The sequence below is a fragment of the Centroberyx affinis genome, unplaced genomic scaffold, assembly GCF_046629955.1.
Source record: "Centroberyx affinis isolate AG114_WGS23_722 - 3 ecotype Tasmania unplaced genomic scaffold, CSIRO-AGI_Caff_v1 ptg001226l_1, whole genome shotgun sequence".
NCBI classification, from domain to species: domain Eukaryota; kingdom Metazoa; phylum Chordata; class Actinopteri; order Beryciformes; family Berycidae; genus Centroberyx; species Centroberyx affinis.
This window is the reverse complement of record NW_027279740.1, coordinates 65994-80178: the sequence shown is the minus strand read 5'-3', so window position 1 is coordinate 80178 and position 14185 is coordinate 65994. Positions and strand designations below refer to the sequence as shown.

The 14185-nt window shown below is 40.6% G+C and overlaps 1 protein-coding gene across 2 annotated transcripts in view; it reads right to left on the bottom strand.

Annotated features, from left to right (window-relative positions):
- Window positions 1-10687, bottom strand: part of ralgapa2 (Ral GTPase activating protein catalytic subunit alpha 2) — a 100865-nt gene extending 90178 nt beyond the window's left edge. For both annotated transcript variants that reach the window (XM_071524705.1, XM_071524706.1), the window contains exon 1: window positions 10501-10687. In XM_071524705.1, the coding sequence (XP_071380806.1) occupies window positions 10501-10606 (106 nt within the window). In that variant the 5' untranslated portion in view covers window positions 10607-10687. The remainder of the gene's footprint in view (window positions 1-10500) is intronic.
- Window positions 10688-14185: the final 3498 nt, after the last annotated feature.

Genomic DNA, 14185 nt, shown 5'->3' with positions numbered 1-14185 from the left:
GTATGAGTCTCATTCCCAGGCCTTGATAACACACAGCTGCTCCTAATACTGCTGAATGGACTCCACGCGGCGCTGGTCTGGAGATGTCAATCATAATTCATCACTCGCTGGGCCAAATTGGTGTCCCTTATCAGGGGGCCGATTGGAGCCAATTCATTCGACTCTCTATCAGTATTGACAAGACACTCATCTGATTTATGGGTTGGTTGAGCTGATAAAGCTTTCAGCCGGCATCATACCGTAAGTGTGGGCCCTCCCCTGACTAACGGCCCTATAAGCACCGACTGGGCTGGCAGATTTAGAGCTGCCACTGCTAGTCAAGGGAGACGAACATTAATAACTGGCTTGGCCATGCCATGCATCATCCTCTCTGAGCAGTGTATTCACAGAGAATGATTAACATACTGTCAGACTGAAGCAATGGAGCCAAGTATCCTCGCTCGCTCTGAGTTAACTGAGGCACAGCACAAGCCACAATTTATATGTGGTGCGCTCATCTGCAATAAATAACCCCACTTTGCAATGAAATGTCAACAGGCTTGTAATGCCTCTGAAGCAGTAATGTGATGCTCAGGATAAATGCTACTGCATGGTGTCATCATATAATTACTCAAGGTCCAGTACAAAATCAAAAGCTGCACTAAAAACAACTCCAAGAAACTTAATCATAATGAAAAAGGCCTGTTCTGCAATCATTGGCACTGCTTTTGGTGCGCATAATTTCATTATGATGCCACTGTGCCAAACATTGCATGAATGCCTCTCAACTTGGAGTCAGTGTCTAGCTGTGTAACAGATTGAGGCCTATGCATCCATGCAGAGCACGGCGTGAACCAGTCATGGTAGCACTGGCAAAGGCCTGACCTTATCCCAGTCTGAGCTCAAAGATCAGAGAGTGGCTTATCTTGGCAGCTTAGCACGGTGGAGCTGCTAAACTGGCAACTGCCACTCTTCCACTTTAGGTAGCCCTAAAATCCCTGCCTTTATAAACACAGGGTTTCAATCAGCTAGCAAGCAACTAGCAGCCAAAGTGGCAAGTACACCACAAGCAAGCAGCTAACAGGCAAGGTTCAAACACAAGCTAAGGTCAGCCTGAGTGTTGATTTTAAGGGAGCTGAAAACAGGGTTGTATAGACTCACGGCATTGTAGTATTTTTCAGTGGAGTCTGTAACGAATCTGCATAACAATCCGCTATTAAGCCATACCGGAGTGTTTATTTTCCTTAGGCTTTAAACCTGGAAAACCATTGCAGATTAGAGGGAGCTTGGGCATGCTGGAAGGCAAAATAAAATGTAATCCCACTGTGAGATCAGATCATGATAAGAGGAAATACCGTAATAAACCACAGGTCTTGGGCTAGGCTACTGTCGAAACAGGACTCTAAAACAGTGTTGTACTTGCGTCCAGGTAACCAGCGTAACTGGACAAACTGGTTTTGTTGACTTTCATGTGCTGTGTAAAATCACACAGATATTATCCACTGCAGAACACGTAGAACTCTGGTCTTTCCCTTTCTCTAGCTCTCCAGCAGGCCAGCAGCTAAAAGAAAAAGGCCTTTCATTCAGCACTGATCAAAACCTTGTGAACTATGTCATATTTGAAATTTGGGTTTTAAGGAAGCTCCCAAACACATGACAGTAATAACACAGACTGAATAGGCAAAAACAAGGCCAAGAGACCTTGTGCAATGAGATGACATTCAAAACCTCTTCAGAACATTGCCAAATGTTCCCCTTCAGTTATGAAATACCAAGATATCAACATGTCTAGACTACACATAAAGGATTTGATTATAAAACTATATATATATATATATATATATATATACACACACACATATATACATATTGTCACAAACTCGCATGACGTTTACTTAAAACAAACAGAATTTATTAAAACTAAGGTTAACACAAATTAACAATGGAGTGTGTAGATCAACATAGTCAGCAATGCAAGCAGTGCATGGATGTGTGGTTGATGTGCTGTGGTGGTGTTGAAGGCGCAAACCAAAAGGGAAGTGATGCCGAGTGGATGTCAGCTGTAGGAAGGGAGAGACAAAGTGAACACATGGGCCAGTTTATATAGTCCAAGGCCCAGGTGAGCTTAATCAGCTGACGACCCTCCACTGTCAATCAATTGTCTGCTGAGGTTGGCCAGGACAGCCTCCAAGACAGTGGGAGGGGCGTCAGCTGATATATATTAAATTGAAGCCAGTAGTTAAAAACAATAAATTCAATCAAAATTCCTCAAACATATTAGGTAAAACCAGTTTATGAATTTGGTAGTCAAAAGTCTTAAAATAGCCAATAACAGATGTTTATCCAAAGCTTTATTTATAAAAAAAAAACAAAAAAAACTTCAAGTACAAATAAGGAACAACATAAGATGGTGAAATAGATTCAATTGTTTATATCAGTCCAAAGCACCCTCCTTGTCAGTCAGTGACAAGCTTTGTCTCCCATCTGCTTGAAGGCTCCAGCCTATTAGAGAGTCTGCCTTCTGAAGTGTCTGGAGACTGATCAATCATAAATGATTAAACTGGCCTTCTGGAGCACTAAATAAACAAATGCCACAGGTACAAATCAGTGGAAGAAATAATAATTGGAAAAACTGATATGTGGAACGAGGCCCTTCTTGACTTTACTCCAGTTGCACTCATTGTATACTTTGCTAATATTAATTAAGTTAACTGTTAGCCTTGTGGTGGACTGGCGACTCATCCAGGTTACTGCTGAAAGTGCATTAATGCATTAAAGGACAGGACCTGTTGACAAATTTGACAAAAAAACCCCAAAACAAAACATTATTAAAGTGTTTATGTGCTATAACACCTACATACTACCGGTGAGACCCACCGGACATTACGAGATGTGGTGACATGGCACCAGAAGGCAGCTGTTTGGAAGCTGGCTGCTGTGCTTTATCATGGCACACAGTGTTTGCAATGCTAATTGCCTCGGGCAATGGCACAGGACTTCTTTATACTGCCAGATGCTTATCTTGATACAGCCACCAGTTTAGAGGAAGCCACACCCATGCCACCTCAATAGCAGGAATGAGAGAGGACACAACTGATGGGCCATTAGAGAAAAAAAAACTGCTAGGCAATGCAATGTCCCTTTATTAGCTGAAAATGATTATTATTATTCCTAAGTTTTGCTTTGTATGAAAACAATCAATCTCTATAGATAAATGATTAGGCCTAACAGTAAGCCTGGTAAATAAAACTTGTAGCTCAAATGAAAACGGATCCCTAAATAACAAAATTGACATTACCCTCCCTTCTTCAAGACTTAAATTGAGTCAGACAGGTAGAACAACAGAGTAATAAGTGTACTGACAAATGTAATGGGAGTGGCAGAAGAAACTCTTGTTAGGCCTGTAGATAGAGCAGGCCTCACACTTCCTAAAAAACAGCCAACCAAACAGGCAGAATAAGCCTGAAAGATAAAAGGCTATTCTATTGACTGTAGTTCATCAGCTTGGAAATATTAAGTTCTATCTGGGTAGAGTGAAATTCTGACATACTGAGCTGCAATGTCTTGACATCCCAGCTGGCAAAACTGTTAGGCCTATACAGTGAAATCTGTCTTCATAGCTGAACATGGCTTGCACCCCTGCAAACTAGCAAAATCCTAGGACAATTTGAAATTGTTTATTTTAAAAGAGCCCAAACAAAGATAGAACCTTAGAATTCTGTAAGGTAAATCTGGGTTTCTTTGGTTCTATCTGGCTGTTTACACTGAGGTAACCCCAGTTTCAGTGGGAAACCAGATAAATATAGGCTATTTACACTCCTTAAAATCCTAACCCTTGGATTTCACTTAAAAACTAATTTCATCATAACATACAACTTGTTTGAATATTAAAACAAATGTCAGCATCTGTATCAATTCAGTGATGTACTGACCAGGATGTCATTGTATGTTTGGCCCTCTAATTTTCTGCATATATTTTTTTAGTACTTCTTGTTCACTGTGGTTTGCATTTTACAGAATTCCATGAGGATGGATTGGGAACCCTCTTCCTGGCCTTTTTTCTCCCCTTCGCCTGTTTTCTACTGATGTGGCTGCTGTTCTCTGTTTTTCATCTGTCTCACTGCTTTTCTCTGCTGTTCTATGTTTCTGCTGCTCTCAAACTGTTAACAAAAAGTACTAATTCTATACGTCTTGGTTAAACCCATCTTATAGCTACACACGCTGATTATTCATTCAACATCCAATTATCTAACTCGGTGTGTCACAAGAGTTTTGGTACATTAACTGGGTAACCAGTGGACAGGAGTTAGTTAATATTACATCCACATACAATCAGTAGATAAAGAGAAATAGGAAACAAGGAAACAATAATGATTATTCTAGGTCATCTGATGTTAGGCTCTGCTGCTAGACTTCATAACTTTATAATGCCAGTTGTTGGACTTCAGGATAGATGTGGCTAAAATAATTTAAATTGCAAACTGTGAGTATTTAAGACTTTATGCATGTTTCATATTTTGGAAAAAGTTTTAGTTGGGTGTACACAAATAATCATGTATAATTGTATGTCAAGATTTTAGTTTCCACAATCAATACACAGAATACTGGCACATCAACAACAGTGAAGCCTGTCACTTCATTTATAACTACACACTACATTTAGAAAATATAAAAGAGCAGTAAAATACATCTGTTTCTCACATCATCAAGACTAATAATAATGATTAACAATGGTGATGACAAAATCTACTAAAGTAATTAGGACTATGATTTTAGCCATGCAGCCCTAGCTTTAATCCAGAATTTTAATGTTTAGGACAGTTAATTCTCCTCAATAACGTACATTACTGATTGGTTTGGATAAACCAAGGTTGAAAAATGGTTCAGACATTTCTTTTTCTCTGCCTTGGTTTCACACCTCCTTCTCAGCTGTGCAGATCTACTGTAGTGATGCTCAGGGCGGGAGGTAAGATGCACACTGTCAGGACCATAGTGACAGAAGCCGTCATCGTAATGGGAAACACTAGACACAAACCTGCTAATGGCTGTCTACTGTCACCAAACCTCAACAGTACACAAACCCACTCAATAGCTATTAACAGCATCACTGGTAAAGGCCTTAATAATGACGTAACAAAGCCAACAGTCGATCTTTCCTTTCCAATTGTACAAGGAAAATCCGCTGAACATGCATATTCTTTTTCAGTAACACCCTGCTGCACACTCACATAGTTACACACATTCAAACCCGGGTGCTGCCCGGTACAACCACAGTGTCCTAGTGATAGCCACTGAACAGCCACAGGAACAATCAGGGGTTCACTGCCTTGCTCAGGTTTTGAGGGATGAGAAAACATTACTCAATCACTTTCCACACCCACATTTTATCAGAAATTGATTAAAACTAGAAACCTTTGGGCCACAATGCTGCTTCAAATGCTAGCTGTGCATTATAGGACATTAACGTCTACCAATTCCTGGAGCAAATCTTTTACTTTACTCTGATTTGACTGAAATGGGTATGATGAACTAAATATGCTTAAGCAGGCGTTATGGCTAGGCTATGCCACAAATCGAGGCTATTTTGCCTCTTCCCAAAACAAGACTTTCACCACAGAAGCCTCAAGGTTAAAGTCAGGTGGGCTTATGAGTGGGTGGTGAATTTGGTCAGGAAAATTAGCCTAATTCTCTCCCACACTCAACAATGACTGCTGCGGTGCTCTTGAGCAAGACAGTTGACCCCCAACTGCTCAAGTGGAGATCCACTTTAGTCATTTACTCACCGACTAAAATTGTACTGTAAAAGTGTATTGCATTTGCAATATTCAGACATTTGCCAATTTATCTGTTGATCTGGGAGCTGTGCTGTCTGATATTTTAGGGAATGTTATCAAGATGGACAAACAGGCATTGCACTCTCAGCATTAATTCATGTCAATGATTGGATAATAATAAACCATGCCTCCAATGATAAGCATAAATTTTCATTTGCTAGTCTGCAAGAGTAAATGCATCTCTGTTATTGAATAGCTAATATAAACTATGTTCCATCGAAGTTTTCCTTTAGCTTATTACACAGACACAACTTTTTCTTCAAGGAGTCATGATAATAGTTTAATTTCTAATATTTCCATGTTACAAAATTTAGTATTTTTTGTCAAATTTTGTGATGAGATTAAATAACTGGTTAATAACTTGTCAAAACAGAATCTCTTGAGCCGTTTGAACACCTCATGAACTGTAAGAAATGGCCATAAATCTCCAAAAAAAAAAAAAAAAAAAAAAAAAAAAACTGAACCAGATGTAAATCAACTTTACATTCAGACTGGCTTACTTTCCTGTTAAAGCAGTGAGGCAGCATGAAAGAAGATCAAGTTAAACTTCAAAGAACATAAGAGATTTGCACGCTTTGACTCATTATCACGTTTTAGTTTTCTAGAATTCCCTGACACTGCCTTGGTATTCCAATAAATCATGGTACATAGCGGAGGTTTATCAGGCATTTCTCAGTAAGACTCTTTGATGTGACAAAATAGCAGGAGACACCCCGAGTGATGAGCTGACAAACCAAGTCGATGAGTGATGATCTCTTGATGTCTGTGTAATAAGCCTGTAACTGCCTAACACTGTATTCATTCAGTCATTCATTGGAACACATCGACTTGAGGATTGTTTTCCTTTGCCACAATAGTGTGCAGACTATCAACTTGAACTTGTGTTAGCCTGCAGAAAAAAAAGCCTCAAGACTAAAAAAATATCAACAGACCCCTATTCATGATTGTTTACTATGGTAGTTACACAGCAATTTTACACAAAGTGTCAATAGCAAGCCTGCACAGCACGAGATAAAAGACGACAAGAGGCTGAAGTTATCCACATTTCTATGCTGAGTGTTTTCCAAAAGGTGAGAAATCAGAAGTCGAGAGATCTCAGCCTTTTCTTCAGCCAGGCAGAGGACTTTCTTGAGAGCGCCTCCACTGTGGTGCTCATTGTTTCCTCTGGTGCTTCACCTCGTGATTTCCTCTCATAACAGCAGCTCTTCTGGTTGACCCTGACCCCAGCATCACTCCAGAGCTCGCACACAGAGGAAAGTAAGATGTGATCACTCACTATTTTTTACTCTCTCAAAGACTAGTGTAGAGCTGGCTTAGAAATTCTCCCTTTGGCTTCGATCTCTTTTTAAACTCAGAAACCTACACCCACCACACTTCCACAAACAAACACGCACAAACACACCTGACTGTTATCACTAAAAACACTTGCACATATTTACTGTTGTTCCCATGCAAGCCACCTACAGCTTCAAATTGAGCAGCATGTTTACAGCACTTGAAGAAAACAAAAAGAAAGCAAATACCTACTTGTTACTACAGGCTACAGTTTTTCTATTCAGTTGATTGGGTGATGTAGTGATTAGGGAGACTGTCCTTCAACCAGGAGGCCGGGATTCAAGCCCCCGTGACAGCAAAGCATCCACCCAGCTGAAGTGTCCTTGAGCCAGAGTCCAGACACTAAAATCCTACCAGCTCCAGGGCTGGAGGAGGGGGCCAAGTGAAAAGACAAATATCTCCTTCGCGGATCAATGAGTAACCCCCAAAATAAATAGTCCTTTGTACAACTGAAACTGTGGATGATTTCCTACACTGATGCTGGTATTTTGACCATCACCTTCAGGCCTATTTTCTGAGGAACTGGAGCAGTGGCATGCAACAGTGAAGGCAGAATGAGTTTGGGCAGAGCATGAGAATGAGTTTGAGCAGTAAAGAGTCTCAGGAATAGCCCTTTGTGCATCCAGTGAGAGAAGCAGTGAGTGATCAGGTGGTCTGCTGGGCTCCTGTAATTAACAGCCTCGGCCAAATCCAGCCAGGCATGACCAGCAAATTAACATGCAGCAGCTTTCACACTCTATCCCACAGATCTGCTCAGTGAGCAGAAAACCAACACAGGGCCACTCTGAAAATAGCCTAGACCACAGATTGCCCTTTCAAGTACAGTACCGCTGATACTACAACTTGTTTCAACAAGATGGTTCAACAAATTTCTGGCCCTGACATTACAAAGCAAGAGACACCAAAACACTGAGACACTGCACTCAGATTTAATAGAAAAGCTATTTTGCGAGTCTAAGAGGAAGCCAACAAGCCATCGATAAGTGCTATTTTCTTGTGCAGTTTTTAAAATCTAAACACTGGTTTGTACAGGAAGTGGAGGGACATTTTGAAAGCTGAGATACTTTGATTGAAAATTCAGAACAGCAGTCAACTGACAGCGTTTGGCCTTTCTAGTATTAACTAATTAGGGGTTACAACATGGGAAATTAACATCAGCTACAAAGGATGGAAAAGATTTAGACTGTGGCTGGTCAATGCTCTACTATCTCCTTTGCAGATAACCAGCCATTGCTTAGAGGTTATTCCCCATTCTAAAAATCAAATTGTCAGGTTAAACAGTTATATTACTCAATGCATTTTGGAAACCGCTAGTCAGTGTTGCTGATTAATGAAAAACTTTCCTGCCCTGAAGGATGTTTTCTCATGTTTCATGATGTTCGTGAAACACACTGGGACTCTTGATATGTTACCACCATCATATCTGAGAATTAGGCCTTGCAATTAGCCGGACTATCGCTCCATTACAGGTCAAAGGTTACATTGGCTATTGTTGTGAAGACAGCGGTAATTTCACATGTATGATTTACAACTACACAAACCACTGTGAGCACTAAAAAGAGGCCACCTCATCTCCTTCTGGTCCCTGTTGCCGACAGCACCCCATCTCTCATCACTGCTTCCTGTCCACACAGGAACCAGCAGCACCAGGAGGAAATCCTTCCTTGGCTGAAAGCACTGTGAAATGAGGGAGGTAGTTGGGGGACAGCAACGTGTCGGCCCTACTATCAGCTGCTGGACAAACAGACCAGCCTTATCTTTAACTGCACATAAGGGCAAGAAAAACACAGGGGAGAAACAGCCCGCCACAGCTCAATATTGACCTCCAGCTTGGTTGTACTAGTCTTGACATTGAAGCTGTGCTTTGACAGCAGAAAGACATGTAGACTACATGTTACCACAAACTTCTAAACTACTCAGGGAGGGCTATAGAGTAACTGAACTATGTGAAATACAGATTGCATAAGGAGTGAAGGTTCAACTGAATGCTGAGTAGTAATATTCTGCTGCGTCCAGTGACTAACTCAGCAGGGGCCTAAAATGGAGCTGAGGGTGCCACGTCCTTAGTCTGTTTTAAGATAATCAGACCATCAAGACATTGTGTAGTAAGACAGTAAAACAATGGGCTTCTGCAAATTAACTACTGCCAAACTCTGCAAGCCCAAATCGCAACAAATTTAAAGAACTAAGGATAGAATAACAGAAAAGTTAAACCTACATCTAAATTGCATTCCTCCTAATTTAAGTCAACAGTCACCAAAGGCCAATATGATATTTGAGGGATATCTTTGCTGTGATAGAATGAGGCTTCTACTCTGTAATACTGTAAAACTATAGCATCTGTGCATGATCATGTGGGCTCAGGTTCAGTAATGTCGAAATAGATAAGGCTGATGCTATCTCACTTGGATGCCATCTGCCTTCTACTGAAACAGAGGAAACTTTTGCAAAGTAGACTCAGGCATTCCAGACTCACAAGGGCAACTGACTCTTCAGAGCATCATGGGATAGTTCATTAAAGCAGAACCCAGTCACCCTTGCAGGCGATTGGAAATAGCGTCCTATCTATAATACAAAAACTCTTGTGTGCAGCACAGGTCAGGCAGCTTCACAGCAGACATACAATTCTTATGATTACTGAAGGAAGACAGATGTGGAGCCACAGTTACACAAGACTTTTATGATTTCATAAATCCCAGTACTTCCTTATCTAGTTAAAGGGACATAGGACGCCACCAGTATTGCAAATCAACATTTATTTTGCTGTAAGAGTTAGATAAATGAATGCCATATTTGCTAAATCTATTTTCCCTCAGTTCTACAGGGTAGGAAACTCAACAGCAGCACAGACAGCTAGCTAAAAATGAAAGACCTCCATGCAGCCTGGATACACGCTTAGTTATGGCTAGTCAGTGTGAAGCTGGGACATTGTTAACATTGTCAAGCGCACCCAGAACTAAATAAACCCAATGGTTGTTTTAGACAGCGACATATGTCCTAACAAAACAAGATTAACGTTAGCTAACGTTTGGCTGGCTGGTTAGCTGCAAGGAAGGTTAGCTCACGTTAGCTAGCATCCATGCCTTCCCAGTGTGAATGGTTTCGTATTGATAGTACGTTCATAATACTCATTGAGCACAGGTTGTGTATGGCAAACACTGCAAATGAGAAAGGTAATATGTTTGCTGTCCAGCGAGTTGACGTTACCTGCCCAGCTAGCTTGCTAAAGGCAGTGACAGCCAGTCATCCAGCCAGCTAACGCACTGACGTTAGTCGGCAGATGCCAGCTAGCTAGCTCGACTAGCTTAGGCTCGACGATGCTGCATCAAAAGCCTGGTGACATTTCACTCACCTAACAGTGACCGGAGGTGTTTCAGTCGGGTCAGTACATCCTTCTTTGGGTCCAGAACTTTCTGTGTAGATTTCTTGACGTCTCCATGGCCCCTTCGAGTGAACATTCCGCTGTAAAATGCAATCGTGGAAACTGAAATTATCTCTCTTTTACCATGCACCAAGCCTCCTGTGTGACAGTGTCACTTTCCTCACCACCACTCTATGCTTGCTCGGTAAACATACAGCCGCTAGTCTCCTCCTGTCTTTTTTTTTTTTTTTTTTTTGTGGGTGTGTAAACACGGAAGCACAGCCTGACATAGAGGAGTGGTCAGATGATGTGAGTACGCCTCCTTGTTTATAATATTACACCGTGCACGTTTAGTGGGGATTTTGTATTTTTTTCTGCATTACCATTTTTAAACATACAAAATATTAAAACAAATTTAATGTCAGTCGCTAAAATAGCTTTTGGCATTCGGTAAAACCCACTGTAGCTTTGCTTTACTGTATTTTCTACTTTTAGGCCAAGTTATTGCACAGTACACAGAGTTGTTTCGGCCTGTTTATTCGCTTACCACATCTGGGATTGAGAAAGGTTAAAGTGCAGTGTACTCACCACAAACAAATTTGAGGCTGACAACTGACATCCACCTTGAGCCTGAACTAGGGATTATAGGAAGTTTGATGAAAGAAGGTTGGAGTGTGGTAGCTGCAGTGACTCCCAAGCGCCCTCTGGTGTTTGGAAAGAGTATAAATACTACAGTAGAGGAGATGAATGTGAAACTTGGCTTATTCCCCATTTCCCCTTAGTAAATTTCAGACTTCATTGTGTAGCGGTCTTTTTTAGGCTTGCAAGGGTGATTGACCTCTCTTTAGGGAACTACAAGTGAAGGCTCTTGTCTGGGATAATTCTCCCAACTTCTCCAAGGCCTGTACAGAATGTGCATGCAACAACACACCCAGTGTCAGCTGTAACACTAGTCAGGGTTAATTGTCGCAAATAATAAAGAGAACCAAAATTGAGTGCACATAATGATATAATCAAATTGTGTTTTGATCATGTGTGTGTTTTAACATTGCTCAACAGCACAACAATGCTCTTTGTGTGTATGCAATGGCACCTGCATGCATGTGGAGAGCTTAAAAAGAAACCAAAATCGGCATTTCCCAACAACACATAACTGTTTTCAACATTTATGAATGACTCATTTTGTTTAGCACCAATGTGCATATCTTTGTACCTATAGGCTATATTCCTGGGCACCATAGGCATGCTGATGTGCATGAGATGGAGAAAAAAGGACCAAGATTTCATTTTGAACATTGATTTATTTAATGTTTGTCATTAGAACTACTTAACTAACCTTATGTTGAATGCAGGTGTAGTGTTATAACCAAAACAAGGATATACACTGGACTACAGACAGAATAATGTTTCAACCATCCCCAGCCCTAGGAACTATTACACAGCTATCAATGATAGACTGATGATTCCAAACTACCTTACAGGGTCATACAGGTCATGACAGACTGCCTTTTAAAACGATGACAACCAAGCCTGTGTTACAAATACTCCCTGTCTGCCCACTAATCCTTAATAGGGAACACACATAGCTAGCTAGATGCACCCATATTAAAATGCATCTATGAATGAACTGGATAGCCTTTCTCCAACATTAAAGAGACCTGTACTAGCTGATATTCAAAAGCAAAGATGACACATATAAAGTGGGAAAAGACAGAAGCTTTATTGCTTGTTCAAGCGCCTGCCATTCAACGCTGTAAACTGGAGGCTTTTATGAGTTAATACAGTGAAAATGTTAAATAGGAGAGGTCTCCTGCAGTTAAAGTAAACTTTAGATTATGCTAAATTGAACAGAGTTCAGCGTGCTGATGACTTTAATGGATTTTCAAAATAAATTGTTCTACATGGTTGTACAGAAAGTGAATTCCATCATGGAAATGAGAAAAAAAGTGTTAATGTTCTGAGACGAATCTTAAGTTTGAAAAGATTGGATGCATTCATTAATCAACCCCAATAAATTGACATTCCATGCAATCTTACTTTCGCTTGTCTGAACCTATCTGTCTTATTTTGGAGGCAATTAATTTTGAGGCTAAGCTGGGAAAATTATTTTAGTTACTTGAGGCAGACATCTTAGACACATCTCATTGAAGACGGAGCCTATACTGTAGTGTTAATATGGAGTTCAAGTTTGTGACTAATATGTCTTTTCAGACTCAATGATAGACTAAATCATGTCTTCTAATATACAAATGTTTTTTTTTTTATAAAAGACGTTTTGTCTATTTGCTATCGTCACAAAACCCCCCAAGTGAAAACAGCACTTAATATGGTAAAGATGGCCAAAACTACCAGGAGGTGGCGCCTAAGTCACAGGTGTTGCAATTTGAGATGAACATACCAATCTAAACGGGACAGACTCCAGCACCCCTGTGACCCTGAATTAAGCAGATATGGAAAATGGATGGATGGATAGATATCAATCCAAGCTGCAAATATGATTGTGTTTCGGATGTTTTAATTAAAAAACATGGTGAATCACTGCAGAAAAGCAAGGAAACAGAAGTTCTCACATCTGGGTATGTGGGCACTCTAAAGTGAGACACCACCACAAAATTTAAAAAAAAAGGAAAAGGCTCATATAATAGTAAGTTTTGTTTGGAAAAGTCAATTCTTAGAGGTATATGTATGAATAGTGCATCCCTGAGATGGTAAGTATTGGCTGTGAAGGAGTCTATATTGTCAGTAAAGAAGAAGATAGTGTATTCTATTTCAGCTGCGCTGCCACCCCCACATATTGATCACGGACAATGTTGTGAGACCATTTCTCTCTCTTTCTCAAGGTTCTTCACAATGGACGTCTTGAATGGCGGAAGAGGGAACAGAGGGTAGTGAGAGCGGAGGCCAAAGAGGAGGAGTAAAAGAGGAGTAAAATCAGCCTTTGCCCTGCAGTTTGGTATGACACTCATTATCTGAAGTGGGCCATTCTGAGAAAGGGGGAGGTTGCCTGTCACAACAGATGTTGATTACACAAAACAGGGTAGTTTGGAAGGATGCATGAATAAAATACAAGCTCACACACACACACACACACACACACACACACACATACAGGGTTATTGTTGGTGCTTTGTCATCAGTCTTAATTGACTGTAATCACCATTCCTTCTTGGCAAACCTCCCCTGTTCTTGAAGTGCAGGTTATTGCTCATTATCTAAGATGGCATGGACCTACGATAATCTATCAACAATAACAGTGGGACTGAATGTTTTCTTCACTCTCTACTCCTGCACCTGTTAGTATTTGGAGTCCAGCTTGTTTTTCAGATGATATACCGTAGGCTAAGACAATTTAACTTTATAGTCTGCTGTAGAGCCCTACATTGCTTTCTAGAAAGAGACTAAAGTGCAGACTTGGACAATTATGGTGCCAACTGTGACATTATTTTTGAATGGGATCATTTATTTCAAAATGGGATTTTCAGAGTGTAAACCAACATAATTTATTCTTTTCCATACAGGCGTGGAATTGCAAATTGCCAGGCCCTGGGTGTGAAATGAAGGCCTCACGACCAAATGGTGGCACTGCAGCCTCACAAATGCAGACCGAGCTTTTCATGGCCAGGCTGTCGGACTGAATCCAATCCAAGGTTTGAAAAGCACTTGTCTGCTCTAAATT